The 25,910-nt window shown below is 42.5% G+C and overlaps 1 protein-coding gene across 1 annotated transcript in view; it reads left to right on the top strand.

The window, feature by feature from the left end:
- Positions 1-25,910, top strand: part of DPP6 (dipeptidyl peptidase like 6) — a 1,747,714-nt gene that overhangs the window by 1,530,246 nt on the left and 191,558 nt on the right. The window contains exons 9-11 of the mRNA XM_029588457.1: positions 7,646-7,800; positions 10,980-11,077; positions 19,495-19,618. Coding sequence (XP_029444317.1) covers positions 7,646-7,800; positions 10,980-11,077; positions 19,495-19,618 — 377 coding nt within the window. The remainder of the gene's footprint in view (positions 1-7,645; positions 7,801-10,979; positions 11,078-19,494; positions 19,619-25,910) is intronic.

The raw sequence follows: 25,910 nt of genomic DNA on the forward strand, positions 1-25,910 counted from the left end.
ACAAATAACTCTAGTCGCATTGAGAAAGGGCAACATTCAGACAGCCCATCAATGCAGGAAAAATCCTTTTACCTGCGTAAATCACTATGAAAATAGTACTTTCCGTACATGGAACTCATGAAGGCAACAGCTTTTCATTTCTGGCCATCACAGAGCAGCTTTGCAGTTTTCATTTTGCTGCAAAGCACATACATTGGCAAGAGCTGAGCCTGGGAGTCAGCTAATCAAAGTCAATCTGATTACACCACAAATCAGATTAAATCCTGGATATTCATGGCTGGACTCAAATAAATCCAGATCTTTTAAGACCTAATTTTCAAAAGATTTCTGAGCAAAAAAATGGCATGCATGTGCGCATGTAGAAGAGATGTGCATACATCCGATTTTAAAACAATGATGAATACCCATTTGCGAGCAACAGTATGTGCAAAGAAAGTGGATGTCTTTGGGGCACGTCAGGGCATGGTCAGCATGTTTTGCATGCGATGCTGTTTTGTAAAGAACGTATGCGCGAGCATCAAGACTGCCTCAATACTTTTATTACAGCTAATTTACGCACCAGATTCAAATCTGCATTCTCTTTTTCTACCTGGTTTTTGGCAGATGGCTTCTTCTGATGAGTGGACAATGCAGAAGGCTAGGAAGAGAGACTGAGGGGGTGGGAGCAATCTGGGAATTTGTAGAGCTTGCCCAGAAGATCTCCATTGATAGGTGTGTCTTTCTAAATTAGTTGTATGGGCACAGAGCTGAAGGATTTACTGTTGGATGCAAGGAGCCCAATGAAAGTTTACATCTCCTTACCAGAGAGAGTTGCCAGTGTGCCCAGGGTTAAGATGAAGACTGGGCTTGATATAACATCAGCCACTAGTAGTGCTATAGGTAACTCTTCCTCAAGATGGATTGATAAGGTGAATCTTCCTATTACTTTCTTATAATGCACCCTTTTTTGTAAGATAGATATGTTTATTTAAAAGTAGATGCAGTTGGTGTAGAATGGAGCTCCTAACAGCATATCATTATGATACTTTTCCTCTACAGGTATGACAGCTGTAGGTTAAAGGGCAACTAACAGTCAACTCCTTGTCTTCCCATTGATTGTTTTTAGAAGTTGGGAGGCTGACAAGTTGTTTCTCTCATTAAGTGTATTCACATTTCTGCCACAAGCTGCAAGGGGAAGTAAAACTTTACAGCTTGGATGTGTAGTGTCCATTCAAGTTTGGACATTCAGGGGACGTAAGTATAGAATGAAGCCCCAGATAACCAGGCATTTAACAGTATAATCCTTTAGGACTGACGAGTGGAGATTTGAAGACAGAGTTGCATGCTAAAATACATGCATGGCTGTGTGTGGGTGTGAGAATGAGTGGATGGAACAGAGTAAAGGAAGGGGCTAGATGCTGGGATTACATGGTTTACAGCATGCATTATAATGAGACACAAAGAATTTTAAGAAATATAAAATTGTATTATTAAAATATTAAATTTTAATTTAAAAAAACTATTTCCAATATTCAAAATAAAATGGGAATGGGGAAAAACTAGGGTTGAAACTATTTACATAACAGAAAAAGACCCAGGAATCACAAGAGGCAAGGTCTTAATGGGCCTAGTGGGCTGATGGTTGTGGCAGCTACCTCATGCCCATCAGCTCAAAAGCAGCTATGTAACCTCTTGAGCCTAGGTGAAGCACTCTACCACATCCACCAGGCTCCTGAAGTCATCCTGCAGGCCACAGAGTTCCTTCCCCAACCTCTCCACTGCTACCCCGATGGCTGCTAGAGAATGGACCTTTGGGCCAGAAGTGGGAGCTTCTGCTACAGGTCCTGCATCTGAAGCCAAGGGGGTGCTGCAGTGCATGAGGATGAAGGTCTCCACGGACCTGCCAGCCTACTTCACCAAACAATGGCTGGGCAGCATCAGGGCCAGCATCCTGAGAGGGAGAAGGCCCTATGAGGAAGGGGAGAGAGATAGCAGCCACTAAAGGGAATTGATGGCTGCCATGCTGCTGCAGGGTCCAGAGGTGATGGTGGTGGCTGGCATTCCTCTGCAGCAGGGCTTGCTGTTGCTCCAGATGGAAGGGCCGGGCGGTTTCATGTCTTCTTCTGCCTCTTTATCCTCCACCTTGGAGCTGGTGTTATCTATGAACAGAGATAAAAGGGTGTCATTTCATCTTCTAGTGTATTCAGGAGTAGGATTAGTTGCAGCATTGATAAAATTGGAGAGCATAGCATTAATGTAAGAGTTAGAGGCAATGGGCAATCACCCTATTAATTCAACATGCATCTGCATTAGGGGGGGAGTTAAGCCATATAAAGGTTCCCTGAAATATGCACACAGCGAAGATATTGATATGAGTTCAGAGATTGGCCCAGTGCCTATGAAATACAGTAAGTGTAGGAGTGTAACTAGCATTCTGAGCCATCAACATCCATGGTGCAAGCCCAAGGCAAAGGGTCTTTTTAGAAATGGAGGCAAAGGTTAAAGAAGTAGGTTCTAACACCCTGCTGGCTTCAAATAAAGCCCTGTGTCATGACATATTGTGTTTCATGACAGGGAAGGCCATGAGCCAGGGGATGTCTAAGGTTGTCTGGTAATAAGACAGGCTATAAATTTCTGTAAATAAATAGAGAATCTAGCTGATCAAGGTTGAGAAAGTGTTTTTTGAGTGAGAAGGCAATAGTGGACCCTGTGATGGAAGCAGGAAATAGACAGAACATATACACTTGTCAGAGACTGGCATTTATTGAGCTTATCCCTAGCCTCCTCCAGACCGGTACACAGATGGTTAAGCCAATCCCCCTCCTTGTAATACAGCTCCCAGGCCTTCTTTTTAAGATCCTCAATCTATATAGAGGAGAAGTAGAAATAAAATGCTGTTAGTTTACTGTTGCTTGTTCTGTGACCTTCTAATTACAAGGTAGCATCATTTCCCAAAAATATCTTTGCCAGTTTTATGGACTGTCTGCTGTCCCTTTGTGGATATACTTATGCAATAAGGCTTTGGTGGCATCTACTGACCAACACCCGTATATCTCCCAGCCCCCACTTCCCCCATGTCCCCCTCTAACCTCTCCCCTTACCTCCCCCCCACACACACCACCCCTAATTGCACCCTCCTCCATATTTCCCACTGGGTACTCTACTCCACAGGGAAAGAAGGCTCCACGGTTATATTTTTGTTGCAGGATGTGCCAGGACTGGCGCAGCTTCCAGTTGTTCCAATGGACCCACCCAGATGAGAAATAGCCTGTTTTCTATCCCCATTACCAGGGATGCCAGCCTAGATACATCCCTGGTGGTCAAATTGGGATGCCTTGGTGGGGAGGTCAACTTGGAATGACCCTGACCCAGAAGAACCAGAAGTTCATGCTCATGCGTAAAAACATACGCACGCCCATGAGTTCACATACGCACAAATGTATATGCACATGAGCTAACTTACACACAAACATTTACACATACAGGAAGCATACACACAAATGATTGAGGCCATAGATATGTATATTTTATAATCTGAGCAAATGAATCTGCGCAAATTATAACATGCTATATTAAATCTGTAAGGACCCATATACGCGTGTTTATGAGTCCATGTGGAGTTGTTTGAAAGTTATCCTCTCTTTGCCCAACTTGAATTTCAATATTTACATAGTATATATATAATTTTCAACAGGTTCTGATGTCTGTGGTGTCTTCAGCTCCATAGTGTAATAAGATGTCCCAAATATTGCTGAGTTACATGACTTTCGAATCTGTCTATGGCAGGCTCTCCTTCCCTCAAGACTACTGTAGTGTCAAAAATAAAGTTTAAAATATTATTTAATATACAGCATTTATTACAGCAGTCACTGGCATAGTAATAGTTATTCTCTGTTTACTTTCAAGTGGGCTTTTTCATTTTCAAGTGAAATTTCAAAAATATGTACGTGCATAAATGCTCCATGACTCCATAAATGCTCCATGCACTCCCTCCATGACATGCAAATTTTATCTCATGCATATTCATTGTGGACATCTTGAAAACCTGACTGGCTGAAGCTCCTTCAGCGCATACATTACCAAACATTTTTATACCTGCTAATGGACTTGCACAACTGAAATCGGACTTGTCTTTTGTCTGCAGTTTTTGAATGGGGGGTCTGGGTAAACTGGTGGGGATTTTGAGTGCAGTGTTAGAGGGTCTAGGTGAACTGAAGAAGAAGTGGGTGAAATGATGGAGTATCGGTGAACTGGTGATTCCAAGTACTCATGCAAGTATTTTCAAAATGATATATGTATATACTTTCTAAAATACCTGCTTCTAGGGATGTGCAGAGGGAAGCCATATGTTGCATTTGTGATTCGGATTCGTTGGGGAACAGATACGTTGCATTCGGCCGTAAGATGCCCCGATGCGTTAATACGGCGATTTCTATTCGTGTCCCAGCTAAAATTAAAATTAACTACAACCCCCCACCCTCCTGACCCCCCCAAGACTTACCAAAACTACCTGGTGGTCCAGCGGGGAGTCCGGGAGCCATCCCCTGCACTCTCACACCCTGGGTGCCGGTTTCATCATGGCGCCGATAGCCTTTGTCACAGGGGCTACCAGTGCCATTGGTCATCCACTGTCACATGGTCATCGGCGCCATATTGTGCTCCTACCATGTGACAGGGGCTGACCAATGGCACCGGTAGCCCCTGTGACATAGTATAGGCAAAGGCTATCGGCGCCATTTTGAGTACTGGCAGCCGATCGCCTTTGCCCTCACTATGTCACAGGGGCCGACCGTCGGTACCTGTGACATAGTGAGGGCAAAGGCGATCGGCGCCATTTTGAGTACTGGCATCGGACGGCCGGCATGCAGGAGGTTGCTCCCGGACCCCCGCTGGACTTTTGGCAAGTCTTGTGGGGGTCAGGAGGCCCCACCAAGCTGGCCAAAAGTCTCTGGGGGTCCAACGGGGGTCCCAGAGCGACCTCCTGCACTCCGGCCGTCCGATGCCAGTACTCAAAATGGCGCCGATAGCCTTTGCCCATATTATGTCCCAGGGGTTACCGGTGCCATTGGTCAGCCCCGTCACATGGTAGGAGCACAAGATGGCGCCGATGGCCATGTGACAGGGGCTGACCAATGGCACCGGTAGCCCCTGTGACAAAGGCTATCGGCGCCATGATGAAACCGGCACCGAGGGTGTGAGAGTGCAGGGGATGGCTCCCGGACTCCCCGCTGGACCACCAGGTAGTTTTGGTAAGTCTTGGGGGGGTTCAGGAGGGTGGGGGGGTTTGTTTAAATTTTTATTTAGGTGGCCATATAATTCGGCGAAGATTCGTGTATTCGTGGGGAATCGCGATACGTTTCGCTTCCCCACAAATACTACGAATAGTGCAATATACGTTGCGGATCACCAATACAGCGAAAACGAATGCACACCCCTACCTGCTTCCACGTTTAGTTCAGTTTCTAATTTTTATAACATACGCATGCACTTTTGGGGCAGCAAGATGTGTTATTTTATAAAATGTGCATCTCTGCTGAAGTTTATAATATACTAGCATAAATCTCTTTACATCCATTTATATGTGCAAATGGTATATTGAGGAAAGTTTTGGAAGTTGGGATCTATAATTGTAGAAACATTTTCACATCTTAGGTATGATAGACATCTTCTCTTTGTCTTGTGTTCTGCTGGAGCCTAATCCTTATAGCTCTGCAATTCTGGGGGCGCCCAAGCAAGAACAGGCCGAAGCCTGAATAGGCCAAGTCCAGGACATAGACTGAATCTCTAAAGCTCTTAAAGCTCTAAAGTTCTTAGATCTCAGATACTAAGCAGTGTAAGGTATGGTCAGTACCTCAGTGTTATGGGTGCCGGCCGCAGCAGACCCACGGCCTGGCCCCCTCACCTCTCTCTGGCGAATCCAGTGCCTGGTTCCTCATCCCTGGCGGCGGTGGGACGCTGGCTCCATCCTCGGGCCACCCCCGGTGCCTCAGCTTCAGCTACAGACTCCTGTGCTCCACGTTGGGCCTCTCCGCATGGCCCGCGGAGAGACGCCACTGTCCAGCACCATGCCCCTCCTTAGGCGTGCGCATCACTGACTCTTATGAAGGGCCCATGGTGGGAACTTGGCTGCGGCTCCGGATGATGTCACCGGAGCTCCAGTACTTAAGGCCAGTCTCGGCTTCTAGTGATTGCCTTTGCAACAGGTCTCCACGCTGGTCGTGTACTCGTTGCCTCCTGGTGATTCTCCTGCGTTGCTGGTTCCTGATCCTCGCAAGTTCCTGTTCCTGTTCTCCTGCGTTCCTGCGTTCCTGATTCCTAACATTTCATTGGATTACTTTCTCCGACACGACCTCTGCATTGCCTGACTACGCCATTGACTCTCTCCAAGCCCGGACCTCTGCATTGCCTGACTACGCCATTGACTCTCTCCAAGCCCGGACCTCTGCATTGCCTGACTACGCCATTGATGCTCTCCAAGCCTGGACCTCTGCATTGCCTGACTATGCCATTGACTCTTTCCAAGTCTGGACCTCTGCATTGCCTGACTACGCTACCGACTCTCTCCTCGTCCAGACCTCAGCCTTGTCTTGCCACCACTTCTTGATTGCTGCCGACCCCGACTCCAGCTTGCTCTATGATGCCTCTTCAGTCTACGTCCTGGACGTGGCCTAGTCAGGCTTCGGCCTGTTCTTGCTTGGGTGCCCCCTGTCTGACTTTGGTTCTATTGGTGCCCGGGTCTCTGGGACTCTGCCTCATCCAATACAGACTTTTCCATTCCACTGTTGCTGCCTCTGGGCTGCTCTCTCTGTCTTTCCATCGACGATAACATATGGAGGCCCACCTAAGTCCATCCGGCCCCGGTACCCAAAGGCTCAACCCGTGGGGAACGAGGGCTGGTATTGGTGACGCGCCAGACAGCCTCTGTCCTTCAGCCCACTCAGCCTGCCGACAGTGGGGACCGGTAGGATCCCTCCTACGGATAGCATCAACCCCACCTCGGCCCAGGGGTCCATCTCCAACGTAACACTCAGTGGGGACTATCAGAGAAGATTGTGTTCTGTGGGCTACACAAGGCAATAGCAAACTTCTGCAGGATCATGTTAAGAAAAGATTATAGGCCCTGGGGGAGAGGCATATTCACTCAATACTGTACAAAGAAAATAAGAAAAGAGAGAGCAATTAGTGTCATATAATGAAAATCACTTTCTAAAAATTGCTTTGCATCTATCAAAATATATATAAAATCTTAAAGGCTCTTCTTTCAGAAGACTGGGTTGCACTATCTTTTATAAAGTATGTATAATAAAAGGCTCACAAAAATTCCTATTTCTAAAAGAAAACTACTATAGAAAAGCCAACTCCATCCATTAAATATTCTACACAATAATGGACAAATGGATTGCTTTTCTATTTTCCCAATAAGGACATATACAAATTAATTTTGAATAATGTTTATGTTTTTTCCAATGAAAGGGCTTGCAGATTTCAAAGAATCCAATTGTCACCAAGACCAGTATAACCACTGAAATCTTACATTGTCTCCAAAGGAAAAAGTTGAGGACGTTTTCATGAATGGTACTACAGTTTGATGCCTGACAGTCCATTGGTTACATTTCTAGCTGATGTGTCTATAGTGACCCTTTTCCATTTTTCTCTTTGTTACTAGAGGAGATACTGAAGACTCATATTGCACACTGGTGGTCTCCAGATGGCGCCAGATTAGCGTATGCTACAATAAATGATTCCAAAGTCCCTACCATGGTGATTCCAATGTTCACAGGCTCCCTTTACCCTACTGTGAAAACATATCATTATCCAAAGGTAAGATACCTTATTTTGAAAACTCTTCATTACAACACAATATTTTTGTTTCCATTTTTACTTTCTTTTTATTGTGGAGAGTGTGGCCTATAATTTGAAGATGCAGAAGTTTGCACATCATTGTACCACAGATGCGGTTTTGGTTTCTTCTTCATGGGTAATATTAACTAGCAGTCGAAGTTTGCATGATGAATTTCAGAGAGATTAGGAAGGGCTGAAAATCAAAAGTTATAGAATGCACAAGACCCTCTCCTTCCTCCTTTTCACCCCTTCTAAAAAATGTTTTGACAAAAATCAAATACAGCATTTGTTACATGGTGCAGGATGTAGAGCTAACGAGCAGGAGCACTGCCATTCAGGATGTGCAAACTCCTTTACAAGAGATTCACCACCTGGTTAGACAAATCTGTTTAACATTTTCAGGGTCATTCAACAAAACATCTTTACAGGAAAAGTCACAAAATCTTCTTCAATCCAAACATCTAACTTTTTGATCTTGGAGACTGCTGAAGCAAATGGATTGCTGCATCTGGATATTTTTTTCCAGCTTTGATAGATTTTCCCAACTGATATGTGTTTCCTGATAAAACTCAGGGTCAAAATCTGTCTTATTCATATCTGACCTCAAATTGTTCACGGTTCCCTAACTCCACAAGTCAGAGCTCAGTTTTCACAGCTAGAATTTTAAAAACTGTTTATAAAAAATGAGCAGAAATATCCATTCTTTGCCTCAGTTACATTTTTATTTAATTGATAAGAGCATCTTGGTATACAGCACTGATGGCTGTGAAAGGCTCTGCCTCCCACCTTGCCCAGCCCTGAGAAGCCACGGGAAGGACTTCCTTCCTGCTCTGAGCAGACCTGGGAAGGCCTCCCTCAGCTACAAGAAGAAGCCCCCATGTTGCCTGAACATGGGCAACTTTTTAGCTGTAGTACTCAAAGATAAAAGTCTGTCGTGAATGTATCCTGGTGAATTTTGTAAACACAACCGAAAAATAATAGAAACTGGTTTGTCTTCCTCCTCCCCGGACACAGGCTACCCAAGGGGAAGTTATAACAGTGCATCAAGGAAGGAGGAGGCAACTGGCTTTTTCTATTATTTAAATTGTCTTTCCAACCTCACTATTCAGTCAACCAGGAACTCCTGGATATACAAGTGAACTATTCTATAATAAAATAAACTAAGACTTTTCAAAGCTACACAATAAGATATGTAGAGGGCAGTTTTCAAGGTGATTTCTTTATTTATAAAGCATTTACCTGGATAAATCGCAGTCTGAAAATTGCTCACCCTCAATGTGGCTAGCGTGAGATTATAGCCTCATTGAGGCTCATAGCCTCATTGAGGCCATGTGGAGGTTGGGGAGGGCAATTACCTACAGGGATGACATTTTTCAAATCTAACAGAAAACAAGTAAGCTAACACCTAATGGGCCTCAGACAGCTGTCAGACACCAGCACTTTGGTGTCGCGTCATGTACCGACCCATGAGTTTTAACATTTTACATAATGACTTCTAATAATGACTTTGCCCAGGCCTGGAAGCCTCTTTTTGGTCCCTTTCTTTCTTCAGCACTTATAAGCCAAATGGCGCTGTCTGTTGAGGTCGAGCTTCAGTTAACACTGGCACGATCCCAGTGGACGCCATCATTGTGCTGCAGACCGAAGAAAGAAGAGGGCACCTGAAGAACAGCTTCCAGGCCTGGGCCTGACCCTGGGCTGAGGCCCAGATGTCGGATCACAGTGTCGGGACTGGGTCCGGGTCTTGGCCCCGGTGTCGGGACCCAGACTCTAGATCGGGTCACGGCATTGGGCCTGGGTTCGTGCCTAGGCCCCAAGATCAGGACCCAACCTCTGGGCTGGGTTGCAGCATCGGGGCTGCATTGGGACCCAGCCTCCAGTTCGGGTCACAGTGTAGGGCCTGGGTCCTTGCCGAGGCTTTGGCATTGGGATCTGACCTCGGGCCTGGGTCTGGGCCCTGGTGTTGGGACCCTGCCTTCAAGTCGGATCATGGTGTTGGGCCTGGCTCCAGGCCTAGGTCTCGGCATCAGGACCCGGCCTTTGTCAGATACCCAACAGATCAGATAAGATTTTGTTTTTTTAGTTTAATTTTCAGTAGTCTCGGCTGAGGCACCGGCGTCGGCCCATGCCTTCACCAAGACCCCGGCATTGTGCTTGGGCCTAGGCCCAAATTATTAGTTTAAAAAAAAAATGAACATATAAGGTTTGTTTCATTAATGGAGCCCCTGATTCATTTCAGGGTCTCCACAAATTAAACAAATTAGCCTTATCCATTGCGTTTTACAGTTTTGTTTTAAATGAATTCACATACCTACTAAAAGTTACAAATAGACATTGCATCATTGCAGCCAGTTGGAAAATTACCAACCCTTCCTCCCTTGTGAATATGATTTGCATAAAATGCTAATAGCCTAGTATCATAAAAAAATCTCTCAATGTTCTGGGCCATTCCCAAAGAGTCCCTCCCTCCCTAGTGTGCAATGTGAAAGCTACTCTTTAAAAATAACCATCATGTATATTATGAGTACCAGTCGGCTTCTATTTTGAGTATAACATGGCGTCTTTAATGTTTGACACCATGATATACTCGAAATAGAAGCCGACTGGTACCTGCAAAAATTATTACGGGACCAAAAAATACAACGCTGAAAAATACTGTGCTGAAAATTGCTGTTTAGCCCCTGAAGCAGCTATAGCGAAACATGATATCGTGTTGGGCTTGACAATATCACGATCTTCTAAAACAAAGGGGAAGTTATTTAATTTTCACTGTTATCACGTTATGCTGTAAAAATGTTTAAAAAATAAGGACCGATGATTAAATGATAACCCCGTTAGTCTGTTGATGGAACACAGTTCATGTTCTAAAAGACAAAAAGAGGGGGCGGTATGATGGTCCCAAATGTATAAATCTATAAGTTTGGCAATATGTTTTGAACTATATTGAGATTACCTCGTTTTGCTATTTATAAGGCTTTCTTTTGTGTGATTCCATTCAGTCTTCTGTCATAAAAATAAATGTATATGTGACAAGTGCATCTCTCTCTCTCTCTCTGTTTATCTGGAACATTATGTCCTATAGTAGGGTTGATAGGTTATTTGTTTATCTGTCCTGTACATTCTTTTCCTGGTTTTTGATTTTGATTGTGATTTTTTAGGCTGGATGTGAAAATCCTGTGATCTCCTTGCATGTTGTTAATTTAAATGGACCCCTCCATGTGGTGGAGATGCTTCCTCCTGATGATCAGAGGATGAGGTATGCTGCTTAGTGTGTGTGCAGTTCAATGATTATTGATTGCTTTCACTATCGTATGCATTTAGTTCACAGCTTGATGTTGTTTTAATGGAACATATCTGAGGTCTCTTCCTCCCTCCCACACTGAATATTTTTTTTTCAGCCCTGAGAATTACTTTTCTGTCTGTTGAATATCTCCTTTATGCCAGTTACTGTTTAATAAAACCCCAATATTTCTTACCATTCGCTCTCCAAAGGTCAAAATGAGCAGGGCAAATGGAGCCCAAAATAAACACATAAGCAGATTTTACTTATAATTGCAAGATTGTATTTCTAAATGGATGCTATGTGTAAATAACTTAAAAAGTTGAATTCTGATTATGAGAGTACATAACAAGCATCAAAATCAATGTCCTTTGTAATACTGCAAAAAATATATGTAAACTCCTTGTACTAGGCATCACCATCAGATACTACAGACTACTCTCCAACTCACTGCATCTCTGGAATCCTGATTCTGCTGTAAGGCCCAAGAGGATCACAGTCACACTTGAAAACAAAAGTCCATACACTAGGGGCCCAATATTCAAAGCGTGTTCAGTGCTATTTAGACAGATAAGTGGGACTTATGTAGCTAATTAGCAATCGCTGAATATGCACCTATGTTCGGCAGCCACTGCTTAGCCATATAAATCCTGTATATGGCTAGAAGTTACACGCAGAAAAAGTAGGCGTGTACTGGGCAGATCTGGAGCAGAGCGAGTTAGCTGTATAAATATACATGTAAATCTAGAATCCCCATAGAGCAAGTCTAAACTTAGCCAAGTAGACTTATCTGGCTAAGTGCATATATATAATATATGCATATATTTAGCAGCTTCACCGTGCTGCTAAATATACATCGTAACTTAGCCGGGTAAGTTTTAACTAAATAAAACCTATTGCAAGTTGGGGAGAGAGAGCGAGAGGGCTCACAAAAGTTAACTATTTATACCATTGTAAGAGGGGCCACTAGTAACTCGAGGTGAGGTTTGTGGGGTGAGGTGGGTTTTGGGGAGCAGTTTTATATGCACAGTCATATGTATGAACAGCATAATTACCATCAGTGAAGATTTAAAGTGTTTTGGCGTGATGCAAGGTGAAAGAAAAGTAGATTTGTACCATTTACTCTCTACCTCGCTTGATTCCACAGAGATTCTCTCCCTCTCTCCTTCTCCCCTTCCTGAACTGGCATTTAGGATAAATATCGTATCGGCCGATAACACACAGGTAACGCAGGCAAAATGCACAGCAAAAAGATGTAGTTATTTCCTGCGTTAAATCCCGCGTTAGTGTGCATTGCTTTATTGCATGCCACGTTAACCAACCCTCATTTCCATTTACTCCGCTCAGACTCCTCCCACTTGAATACAGATTTTAAATTTGCATGCTCATTTCGTGTTGCGGTATTTATCGCGGGCATCAGGGCCCTAACGCCCGCGATAATGGCCTAATGCATTTTGATAAATGACCCCATAAGTTACATAGCCAGCTTTGAATATCTACCCAAAGTGTTTTTTTCCAAAACAAAAATAAAGTTTACTTAAGAAAAATCAATCAATTCAGCACTACAAAAAAGTAAAGCAGGATGTAAAGTTTTAACATTCTGAAAAGCACAAGAAAATGCAACTTCTGGTCACAGATACCAAGATCCACACAAGATTTATCTTCTCAGCCCACATGAGTATGACTCCCTCCAGGATATACTCTCTAAGGCGCTCTCTGAATAGGCATCTTCTCCCTATGAATCCCCTGAAGCCAGGAAAATTCGCTTCTCCCACTCAAAGCTTGTAGCTCCCTACTGGTTGGAAGCCCAGTCTCTTGAATGAATTCCTCTATCCCTTAGACCTTGGAAGAGGGAACCTTCCTGAGTCTTGCTGACTCCTTTACAGAATCTACTCCAACCTTCAGATGAAAAGGGAAGAAAACCATCCTCCCCCTTCCAAGAGCCTTGGAGAGCCACAACCCCGTGGCTGCCTCTCACTGGCCTCTGGATTTCATCTCCACCTCATAGAATTACTTTAGGGAATGGACCCTTAGTCTCACTCAGTTATTTGCTATACCTCCGGGACCTCCCATTGCTGGAAGTTTTCTCACGTAAACCTGTGGGAGGCCTAGTCAGCCTACATATATTTGCCGTTCAAGGTAATAAAAAGTACGCTTTTTTCTGAAAGAATCTAAAGACACAGAAATCTTCAGAGCAAGCAAAAGCACCTAAAGGAACCTGTGAAATCATGCAGGAAAAGCAGCCCAGATATTAAAGGTAGACAGGGAGAAATAGTGGATAATAAATATTAAGTTATGAGATTCACACATTTTAATTTTGTGTCCGTCCACTTGATACAAACTTTTTCAGTCTTCTAGGAACATATGTGCATGGAAGATACCTCGGTCATGCATATTGTCAGCTGTACAGAGGGAAGAGTTTGCCCATGTATAATAGAATCTCTTTTATAACAGTGTGAATTACAATGATTAACCTTAAAAAAAAAAAAGTTGCATATTTCAAACTGTAAACAGAATTGGTGAAGATGTGCTTCAAGCACTGTTCTGACCTATATACGCATTGCTAAATATTATTTTGCATTTTATGCCAAGTTTCTTACTGATGATTTTATGCAAATACATTTTGTTTTGCTCCCAGGCAATGTTATTTCAGCTGATATCAAGCAAAATTATCATTTATCATAAGCAGTCTATTTCCAGCACCATGCAAACATGCCCAAAGGCACTTTAGAACATCTCCTATTTCGTGCAGTTACTGGCGTAAGGTTTTTATTTCTCAATCTAAATTTCTCAAGTAAATTTTGCTGAGAATGCCAAAATAAATCTGCAAATTGTTAACAAGATAAGAACCACCCCCTAGAACTTTGTTGCTTCTACATTTTATCTATATTATCTCTGTGTAATCAAAGCATTCATGCCTCAGTACCGCAGAATGTCAAGCAAGCAAAGTAGCACTTTAATTTCAATGAAGATATCAGTATCTTATGAATTTTTATAGAAATGAACTAATACAATTTTTATGAGCTTTGTTCCATGGAAAGCCATTGTATTTTAATTAAAAAAAACATTTTTTTTTTTTGCTGCCACTTTCTAGCTGTATCACACAGTTATTTTTTTGAAAAGAATCTATAGATATATAAGATTATGATGGAGTCAACATACCTCACAGAGAACATGAGCAGAAAGAGGCAAACAAAGCCGGTCAGCTAGAACAACAGACAAAGACCCAGGGACAGGAGTCAAGCACCTAGCAATAAAGTTGCAGGAAGAAAAAAAGAGACAGCAAAAAAAAAGGGGGTGGAGCTCTAGTAGGAAGAAGGCCAGAGCTCCACTGAAGGCAGACATTTCTTTTGGAAAAAGCCATATTTAAGAGTGTGGCTGGAAGAACCACCATAAGGGAGTAATATATGGAGAGAACTGGGTGAAAAGAGCCCAGCTAGAGAAGCCTAAACTCAAAGGAAGTTTTTCCACCCTTCTTTTCTGATTTATTTGGGAACTGATTATATTTTTCCCATCTGGTTCTCTCAGCTTGAAAGGGTCGGTGCTAGCACTGCAGAAGGATTAGAGAAGGTAGGATACTTACCCAGTATCCAGCGTAAGTTGATGAAGAAATGGAGAGGAGAGGAGAGTGTGGGGCACCCATCTAATAGTTCCAACCAGCTGGGTCCATCCAGTACACCAGAAACAGAAACGTAGAGAAGTTAATATCCAGCAACCAAATCCAAAAACCACAGATTTACTTATTTTCTCAGTTGGCTTGTTTTATGGATATTATCTGAAAAGACTTTTGTACAAAATTGCATTATTTTATATTTACTTCAAATCATCAGTAAAGTTATATTGGAACACCAATTTTGTTTCAAGTTTGGTTTTTAAAACAAGCCCCAACTTAATGTTTGGGGACCAGGAGGTTATCTTCCACACATACAGAGAATCCTGCAGGATCAGGCTGAAGAGACTGAATAAAGTGGGAATGCCACTTAGCTCCGAGTATTGTGTCTCTGTCTCATGGACTCCTAGAAAGGGACCCAGTCCATAGGTTACATGTGGAATCAAAGAGTAATGTTTTACTTAACTGGACTTTCCAAGGGACTGCATCCCCCTCGGATTACACTGGAGGTATCGGAGTTTGGAGATGGATGTGGGAAAGATCAGTCACTATCATCCTAGCCAGATAGGATCTGGAGGAACCTGAGGACTTTATCAAGTGACAAAGTCATAAACAAACATATAGAAGTAGACCATAGCTTTATTGATTTAACAAAGTTATATACAGCATAATCATTGATAAACTACTAACTTCTTTTGCTTTTAGAAAGAGCCAGTTACTTTGAAAGTGCTATCCTTCATTCAGTCTTCCTCTTTTTTTCTTATGAAGTACATTCCATTCAAGAAGTGCACTCATTACAGATTCACATAATTCCATATCACCGCTTTTCACAGATTTCATGTTACAATAAGTTGCTTCAAACTAAAAAATGTCAACATACACACTCCACATAAGATTTACTCTGGGACTAAGTACTGGAGTGCAGTTAAAGAAGAACATTATTGCATATTAGGTAGGATTATTACATAGTAGATGACAAAGTAGTTGACAGCAGAAAAAGACCAAATAGTCCATCCAGTCTGTCCAGTTATTTTGTTCACACTTCCAAGGACACATGCCAATTGCACACTGCGCAGAGTGTCCAATAATAATTCGTTATTGGAAATCGATACAACAAATGCTTAGGGAAACCTCGAAAGTTGACCTCCTATAGAACTCCCACATATTTGTGTTTCACTTACTAATAGAGAGGGTATATAGGTAGAAATATAACAAACTTTCTATTCAATTACTGGTTGCAGCTTTGATGTTCTGTTGCTGTGCTTGAATAGGGATGTGCATTCATTTGAAATGAATGGTTGATCTGATATTTTCATTTTGTTTCATTTAAAACAAGAGATATGGACACTCCCCGCATAATAACAAAAATTTTAATTTACATTTTTTTTTGTTTCCATCTGAGCCTATGGGGCAAACAAAACAGGATATTTTTTTTTCTACTCAAGGCAAGCCTCTGAAGCCAGACAGAATGAATCTGGGAAAGGAAAAAGGAAGGATCAGGACCTATCAAGGTCAAGCATGCTTTTAACCAGCCTATACTAGCTGGTACTTGTATGGCTTGACAACGAGTTCCTCTTTTTTTTTTTTTTAAACTGAAATTGAAAGCAAGATGAAACTTTGAGCAGTCCCATTTTGTTCCCTCGTCTTTCTGCTGGATTTCAGAGAGGTTGTGCTTCTGAAGCTCATTCTCAGAGCCAAAGAAAAACTTTAGAAAAGGCAGTACAAACTTAAAGCAAGGTGGGCTGTGCTGTTTCCTGTTGTCACTGTGCGAGAGGAGACACTGCACTTCTCTGTCTGTCCACTGTCGCAGAGTAACTATATCTTTCAACAGGCAGGAGTAAGAGTGGGTCTCTCTCTCTGTGCCCTTGCAGTGCAAAGAGTGATCTGTTTTTGTTTTAATAGCTGCAGTGTCCCTGACCAGTAACCACTGCATTGACCAGGTAAAACACCATCTTTCATTTTATTTATTTTTTGTTCTCTCTGACTTTCAGTATGTGGAAAAAGAAGTCAGTATATGTGTATGTGAGATTCTTTTTCCACAGCCTGTGTTATTTCTTAATGAAAGTCTTCATAGTCATATCAACCAGATAATGGGTGGCACATTTTGTAGCAAAAGAGACTTGGTTGGCCACTGTTAGACACAGGATACTGGGCATGATGGATCCTTGGTCTGAACCAGTATGGCATATCTTATGTTCTGTTCTATGTGTTTCCACATATTTACCAAGCGGGTCGCACGCAATAAGGGACGTTTCGCACGTGAAAAGTCCCTTATCGCGTGCGATATCAAGATGGGGGTGGAGTCGGGGCGGCATCAGCCCCGGAAGAGGAGGAGTCGGGAAGGCACCGGGGCTGACGCCGCGAAGACTTCCGACAGCGAAAGGTACGCTTGTTTCACGCCGAATAACTACACCATTTATGGTGTAGTTATTTGGTGCGACGCCAGCAGCGATCGCAGGACCACCCCCCAGTTTCACCCCCACCCCCCATTACCGCGGGATTCACTGTGCCTTGCGGCATTAGTAAATCCAGCCCTAATATTGGTGTACAGTGCTGTAATACACTCCGTTTTTTATAACATTAAAAACATCTAGCAGCTACTACTAGTGACTGAGCAACCATGTCAAATTCATCAGGCACAGGAAGCAAAAGGTAGCAGTAACAATGGGAAAGGAAGAGGGAACCCTGGCATCACGCTCAGGCATAGGCCACGGCCAATGCTTGAGCGAGGCCCCAGTCTTGGGCATGGGGCTAGGCGAAAGCACCAGCATCATGCTCGGGAGGAGACCGCACCTCTGCTTTCGGTCTCAACCTATTCACTAGGACGGGTGACTTTTTTTTTTTTTTTTAGATTTTCGAAACAAAACAAGATTCTGATGAAATTTTGTCAGAATTTAAATCACTTTGGGCCTTATTTTCTAAGGCTATCGCAGGTAGCGCACGCCTGCACTATCTAAATCGGGGCGGAGTCGTCCCCGGAAGAGGAGGAGTCGGGGCGTCACCGGGGCCGACTCCGCGAAGACGGCGCCGCCAGCGAAAAGGTAAGGAGCCTTTTCGCTGCTTATTTCGCGCCCAATAACTACACCTTCTATGGTGGCGCTATTGGGTGCGAAACCGGCAGCGATCGCACCACGGCGGTGCGATCGCTGCCGGCTAGCGCAGGACCGCCCCCCCATTTCGACCTCCCCGCCCCCCATTAGCGCAATTTTCTAAAGTATCGCAGGCCTGCGATACTTTATTTATTTATTTATTTTTATTTATTTATTTACGTTTTTTATATACCAACATTCAAGACGATAGTCCCATCATGCTGGTTCACAAGAAACAGGGGTGCAAAATAAACTTAAAACTTGAACAAAAGTGCAGAAAAAGGCAGTTACATGTAACAAGGGAAAGATCGAACTTGGATTAAGAAGGAAAAGGAAGATCAGATAAATACATATAATTACATTGTAATAGGTAGCTAATAATGATATTGCTGGTGATGTGTGTTGATTGTTGGGAGTTAAATAATATTGGAGTTAGGAAAGGCCTTTAGAAAATGAGGCCTTTAGAAAATGAGGCCCTTTGTTTTGAAAATGACCCAAAATGAAACAGGAAATTTTGTTTCAGTTCCTATTTCATTTCTTCTGAATGCCCATACCCGGTCTTCACTGTACCACATTTCTTCCACACTCCATATGGGAGGGAAATTGGCACTGGGCTGTTTTTACCTTAGCACCGGCATAGAAAAGAGGAAGTTAATCTCCAGACCTGACTCCCCCTGCTCCTTTCCCCATTGATTCTCTAGGGGAGAGGTTCCCAAACCTGTCCTAGAGGACCCCCAGCCAGTCAGGATTTCAGGATATCCACAATGAATATGTATGAGATAAAATTTGCAAGCTGTGAAGGCAGTGTATTCAAATCCCTTCTTATGGCGCTTTGGAGGTTCTAGTAGGGGAGTGCAGCTACTGAAGAAAGGACTGAAGAAAAATATTTCTTCATTTTTTTTCCCGTTTGATGTTTATTTTCGTACAGTTCATGTATTTGAGCCAAATAAAACATGAAAATTAAAGAAAAAAAATCCAAAAAGAAAGGATAGAACTGGGTTTCCACTCTCCCACCAAAACAGAACCTCTAGCCTGGTCTCTCACTATTGCCAAACAATTCCATCCTCTGCACCACCAAAAAAAAAAAATTAACCCCCCTCTGGGTCATCCCATATTACATCTCCCCCAATGCAGTTTACCCATCCATGGGGTTCCAGTAATCCAAATGGGAGAGGAGTGATCCCTAGTCACTGCCCCTCTGGTCCTGATTTCAAAATGGCATTGGCTGGCCCTGAGGCTGGTACCAGTTTGTTGTATGGTTGTAATGCTATATGACTGTAAAACAGAATGGTGCCAGCCTCAGGGCCAGTTAACGCTATTTTCAAATCAGGGCCTTAAGAGGCAGGAGTGATTGGGGATTGCTTCTGTCCATTTGAACTGCTGGAACCCCACGGATGAGTAAGCCGTGTCGGGGGGGGGGGGGGGGGGGGGGGGGCAGGGGGAGTGGGAAATACGGGAAGGCCCTGGGATTAAGTGTTTTATGTTGACAGCTCTGGAGTGGGTTAGCAAGCAACATACCCAACAAGTTTCACTGGGCTTTTCTTTTCGTTTCGTTTTTAAATGACACATGGTGAAACATTTGAAAAATGAATGCACACCCCTAGAATATACAATTATTGCTCAGCTAAATAATACTGAAACACTGTTCAGTTATTAAAAGGCATGCTTTTTATTTATTTATTTATTTAATTTAGGGAATATTATGTGACAATGGTGAAATGGGCAACCAGTACCAAAGTGGCAGTTAACTGGTTAAACAGGGCACAGAACATTTCGATCCTGACCCTCTGTGATGCCACCACTGGAGTCTGCGTGAAGGTACGTGAAAGGTCCACTCAAAAAAAGGTCTTTTCCTTTTATAATGGTTGCTCCAAAAAGTCCCAAATATGTTTTTTTAAAGCAGAGGGTGTGAACCCTGAAGTATTATTCCTGTTAGAATATTTACAAGCTGCCCTCTTTGGTTTAGAAAAGTGATGGCAATATTGTGTGCAAGCCAAAAATGTCATGACTTGCTTCATGACATATGAGGTCAAATTTTTGTTTCATTCAGGGTTTTATCCATTTATTTTTCTTTTTTTCAGGTTCTAGAAAATATACTAGTGAGCACTATTTGTGGATCATGTGCACTATTTTGCAAACTCTAAGAAAAAAAGAAAAATGGAAAAAAAAATCCAATCAGCCTTGACCACCACAACAGTTTCAAGGACTCTGGAAGGAGGCTGCAATTCCCCCAAAACAAGGAGCGAGACGACCCTCCTGATCCACCTAGACTTGCCAAATCTGCCGTGCTGGTCTAGTGGAGGCCTGGAGTGAACCCTACACTCTGGACTCAGCAGCTGCCATTTTCCAAAATGCCACCAGCCAGGCCTTTGCCCCTGTCACATGACTTGGGCTGCCGGCACCCATTTTGGAAAATGGCGGCCACCACCTCCAGAGAGTAGTTCTCTCTGCAGGACAGATTTGGTGGGCCCAATATTCAAAACACATTCAGCGCTATTTAGCCAGATAAGTGGGACTGATGCAGCTAAGTAGCAGCTGCTGAATATACATCTATGTTCAGCGGCCACCGCTTAGCCGTATAAGTCCCTTATAAGGCTAAAAGTTACATGCACAAAACGTAGGCATATACTGGGAGGATTGAGGGAAGAGTGAGTTAGCTGTATAATTTATACGGCTAACTACCGATATTCAGAATTACTCACATAAGTTTACGTCTCCGTTTAGATGTCCAGGGCCCAGTATTCAGAGCTGGCCATGTAAGTAACTTAGCCAGATAGAATTTATCTGGCTAATTTATAATGTATATTCAGTGGCAAGGCAAAGCTGCTGACTATACACGCTATTGAATTGTACTTCTTTTTGCTAATCATGTTTTGAATTGCATTCCATTGGGTTCTCTGTAAGTTTCAGTTTCAACCATTGTTTCAATGTATCCGCCCCTGAGGCGACAGTTCAGTTCTCTGTAAACCGGTGCGATATGTATTCTATACAGGAACATCAGTATATAAAAATTAAAAATAAATAAATAAATAAATAAATATATGTGCACTTCACCAGATAAGTCTACCTGGCTAAGTTTAGGCCTGTTCTATGGGGCGTCTAAACTTAGATGTAAACTTATGCAGCTAACTCTGAATATCGGTAGTTAGTCATACAAGTTATATAGCTGTTCACTCCACCCCCGATCTGCCCAGTATATGCCTTCTTTTTGTGCATGTAACCTTTAGCTGTTTAATGGACTTAAACGGCTAAACAGCAGCCGCTGAACGTAGGTGCATAGTCAGCTGCTGCTACTTAGGTGGATAAGTCCTTCTTATCCGACTAAATTTCGCTGAACGCACTTTAGGGTAGATTTTAAAAAATAACGCAATCGCGTACTTTTGTTGGCGCACCAGGCGCAAACAAAAGTATGCTGGATTTTATAAGATACGCGCGTAGCCGCGCGTATCTTATAAAATCCAGGATTGGCGCGCGCAAGGCTTCCGATTTTGGGCAGCCTGTGCGCGCCGAGCCGCGCAGCCTGCCTCCGTTCCCTCCAAGGCCGCTCCGAAATCAGAGCGGCCTTGGAGGGAACTTTCTTTCGCCCTCCCCTCACCTTCCCCTCCCTTCCCCTCCCTAACCCACCCCCCCAGCCCTATCTAAACCCCCCCCCCCTACCTTTATCCATGGATTTACGCCTGCCGGAGGCAGATGTAAATCCGCACGTGCCAGCAGGCTGCTGGCGCACCAAGACCCAACCCGGGGGCTGTTCCGGAGGGCGCGGCCATGCCCCCGGAATGCCCCCGGGCCGGCGCCACGCCCCCGGGCCTGCCCCCAAATGCCGCATCACGCCCCCCAAATGCTGTGTCATTCGGCAATGCCCACGACATGCCCCTTTCAGGAAGCCCCGGGACTTCTGCGCGTCCCGGGGCTCTGCACGCACCGGCGGCCTATGCAAAATAGGTGCGCCGGCGCGCGCGGGGGTTTTAAAATCCGCCCCTTTGAATATTGGACACTACATAGAGCTGGTGTAAACTTAGCCAAGTAGACTCATCTGGTGAAGTGTGCACATATACGCATATATTCAACAGCTTTGTTGTGCCACTGTATATACATCGTAACTTTGCTGGAGAAGTCTATCCGGCCTATCCGTCTATCTGACTACATGGCCAGTTCTGAAAATTGGGCCCAATAAGTCTAGGGGAGGTTGGGAAGTGGGCTAGGGTGAGAGTGGCAGGTGAGGGGAGGGTCAGCTCCCAGGGGCAATTTTTCAACCAAGGGGGTTGGGGGTTGGAGGTAGGGGAGTAAAGATCTGTGCCATTCTCAACAACATTGTCTGTCATTTCAAACAAATGCACATCCCTAAGAGTTACCAGAGAATACCTTGGTAATAGGCTGCTGCAAGTATTCTGTTTTAAAACTGTGCACTTTAGATTTAATTAGTGATAAATATTAAAATAAAATTTAAAATGCATATTTTCTCTTTTTTGCTCTGGTTCTTCTGTCTGCCGATTGTCCTACTGCTGAGCTCATGGAGAACCATAGTCCATGGTTCTGGCCAGCAGCAGAAAGGAGGAAGCATAAGCTTGTGTTTTATTCTATTGCGCAATCATTGTATTGTAACACGGCAATGAGCATCTGAAACTTCGGTATATAAAAATAAATTGAAATTGAAATTTTTGTTTCAAGTAACATTTGTTTAAAAGTGCATAGTAATGCCATGCCCATGCAGGAAAACTGATCTAGTTAATTAATTTATTTAATAATTTTTATATACCGAATTTTTCATGCGAACATATCAAACCGTTTTACAGTAGATAGCAAATATTCATTTAAAAATATTTGCATTTCCAAAAGAGAAAAGGAAGTAAATACATAATTTTATAATATAAATAAAATAAAGAATTAAAATAAAATAGTAAGATAAATAATCATAAAATTTAAGCTGACAGAGAGGCAGTATAGTTAGAGGATAGATAATAAATTAAAAAAAATATACATTATCTTGACATACATTCAGTAGTCCAAAAATCATTAAGTAAGTAGCTCTTGGTAGGCTTGTTTAAATAGCCATGTTTTTATTCCCTTTTTAAATAATTTTGAGTCTGTTTCCAATCTTAGCTCCTGCGGAATAGAATTCCATAGATGGGGCCCAGCAATAGAAATAGCTCTTTCTCTAACATTATTTAGATGTGCAATTTTTGGGGAAGGAATGGGTAACAATCCTGTACCTGCTGATCTGGAAGTTCTTGAAGGGGTATGGAAATGAAGTGATGAGGTTAACCATTCAATTTTTTTATTGTAGAGCGTTTTGTGAATTAGGGACAGGATTTTATGTTGAGTCCTGTATTTAACAGGTAACCGGTGAAGGTCCTTTAATATTGGGGTAATATGATCTGATCTTCTAGTTCCTGTTAAAAGTCTAGCCGCTGAGTTCTGTAGAAGTTGTAATGGTCTTGTGACATTTGCTGGTAGTCCTAGAAATAAAGAATTGCAGTAGTCTAGTTTTGATAAAACAAGTGCTTGCAAAACTGTTCTAAAATCTTTTGGGAATAGGAGTGGTTTTATTCTCTTAAGAACATTTAATTTAAAATAACCATCATTAATAATTTTTTAAACGCATGATTTCATTGTGAATTCGCAGTCTATGAAGATCCCTAGATCTCTTACTTCTAGGGAGATGGGGTAATTTTTGGCGGCGTCTTGAATTTCAAGTTCCTTTGCTTTGCTTAATTTAGGGGAGATGTATTGGATTTCATTTTATTTTTATTTAGGGAAAGGTTCATTTGTGTTAAAACTTTTTCAATGGCAGATTGATATATATCCCAGAGTTTAAGAGTTAATTCAATAGATTTTTCGATAGGAATTAAAATCTGAACGTCGTCAGCATAGATAAAATGTGTTAGGCCAAAGCCAGATATAATTCTACATAGTGGGAGCATATAAATATTAAAAAGGGTTGCTGACAGAGAGGATACTCCGTATTGGAGATCAATTGGTTGGGATTCTTTACCAAGATATTTTACTTTGAAGGTTCTATTTTTTAAGTAGGAATCAAACCATTTTAGTGCACAATTCTTGATGCCTATTTCATTTATCTATGAGATCTGTACTTCAGTACTGTACATTCAGAAAATACGGAACTTTTGGTATGACCTCTGACGTGTAAAATATTCCCAATACAGCCCCGTGCTAGCCCAATAGCTCAGCAGCAGTGCAGCTACCTATTGTGCATAAGGTTTAGGTTTAGTGTCACAAATGGTTTCCAGAACATGAGTTAGTTGGGTCTGGGGCCATTATGAAAGCAGCACCCACAGCCCATGAGAGAGAGAGAGATGTCTTCTGACAACAGCTCCTGCCCATGCTGAAAGGTCCTGTAACAGTCTGGTAGAGGGCTGCCTCTTGCTCTCTCTATCACAAGTGGAGAGTTTGGCCCTGGTGTTTGGGGACCCAGCAAGGCAATCCCCTTTATCTACTGCAGATAAATGCAATGAAAAAAATACATAAGAATATAAGAAATGTCATGCTGGGTCGGACCAAAGGTCCATCAAGCTCAGCATCCTGCCCCCAACAATGGCCAATCCAGATCTCTAGGAAGTACCTGGCAGATCCCAAAGAGTAGATCCATTTCTTGTGGCTTTTCCCAAGTCTACCTGGCTAATAATTGTTTATGGACTTTTCTTCCAAGAACTTGTCCAAAGCCCTTTTTAAGGCAGCTATTCTCCAGTTTCATTGTTCATATAGGAGGTAATTTTCAAAAGGAATTACATCTGTAAATGTAACATACTATTGTAGCAATTTTCAAAAGCCATTTACCCTTGTAAAGTGCACTTACATAGTTAAATCCTATGGACAATTCAATGGCATATATTGTAGCAATTTTCAAAAGGAGACTCTCATGGGAAATGTGCATTTACACATTTGTAAGCGTGTAAATGCTGCTGAAAATCAGACCCTTAGTGAAAAAAATTACTGTCTCCAGTTTCTTTTAATTTCATGGAGGGTCGCCTTGTCCTTGTATTATTTATCTGTTCCACTCCACTCATGACTTTATAAACCTCTATCATATCTCCCCAGTCACCTCCAAGCAGAAGACTGCTAAGCTTTATACCCTTTCTTCGATCCCCTTTTATTGCTCTTCTGTGTAACTTTTTCAGTTCTCCATATGTTTGAAATGGGGTGATCATCACTGCCAACAGTACTTAAAATGCGGTCATACCATAGAGCTATACAGAGTCATTATGATATTCGCAGATTTTTTCTTTATTCCTATCTGGACAATACCTAACATTCTATTTGCTTTTTTAGCCACTGTCACACACTGAGGTTGGGATTTCAATTTATTTTCCTCAAGGACACAAAGATCCTTTTCCTGGGTAGATGACTCTTAGAATTGTATATCTGTAGTTAGGATTATTTACCGATACACAATGCTGCGTTCCTTATTTTGAGTCATCCCCCCAGGAAAAGGTTCTTGGTTTCATAATGTAGCATCACTAAAACCATCGGCTTAGTGTGCAGCAGCAGTGAAAAAAGCAAATAGGAGGCTGCGGGCCCTCTGGTATTCAGCTACCAATCAGTAGCTGCAATGAGCATTGCATTCCATTGTAGCTTGCAAAGCAAGTAAGATTTGGCCATAAAGAACCTCAAGGAAACGTGCATGAAGTAGGTCAAGTGGAGAGAAAATAAGCTAAAGCTAGCTAACGTCATGCTGCATATTTATTCCTTTATTAATGCAGTCTGTTTATATTGGGATAGCACATGGCACACACTGAACATTTTTACAAGTTATTTATAGATATTTCTAACAGCACATATGGTTATATAAACTGCAATTATAACAAGGCTATATTTAATGAATAAAACTATATCAACTTCACCACTCTGGTGGTTTAATATATGCAGCATATTATTACTTTTTTCTTACAGCAGCCTAATTTGGACAAAAAAAAAGAAATCCCTATGAAGTAGCTCCGTAACTCAAATTTTAATTTCATAAGTTCTGATCTGTCATTTCTAAGTACATTATGGCAATGTGGGTATGGTGTCTTAACCCCAGAGAGGGCTGCTGTGCTCCCACTGGCTGGTGCACAGCTAAATTACTCAATGTGATTAGCATTGTAAAGCTGCT

The sequence above is a fragment of the Rhinatrema bivittatum genome, chromosome 2 (genome assembly GCF_901001135.1).
Source record: "Rhinatrema bivittatum chromosome 2, aRhiBiv1.1, whole genome shotgun sequence".
Taxonomy (NCBI): Eukaryota; Metazoa; Chordata; class Amphibia; order Gymnophiona; family Rhinatrematidae; genus Rhinatrema; species Rhinatrema bivittatum.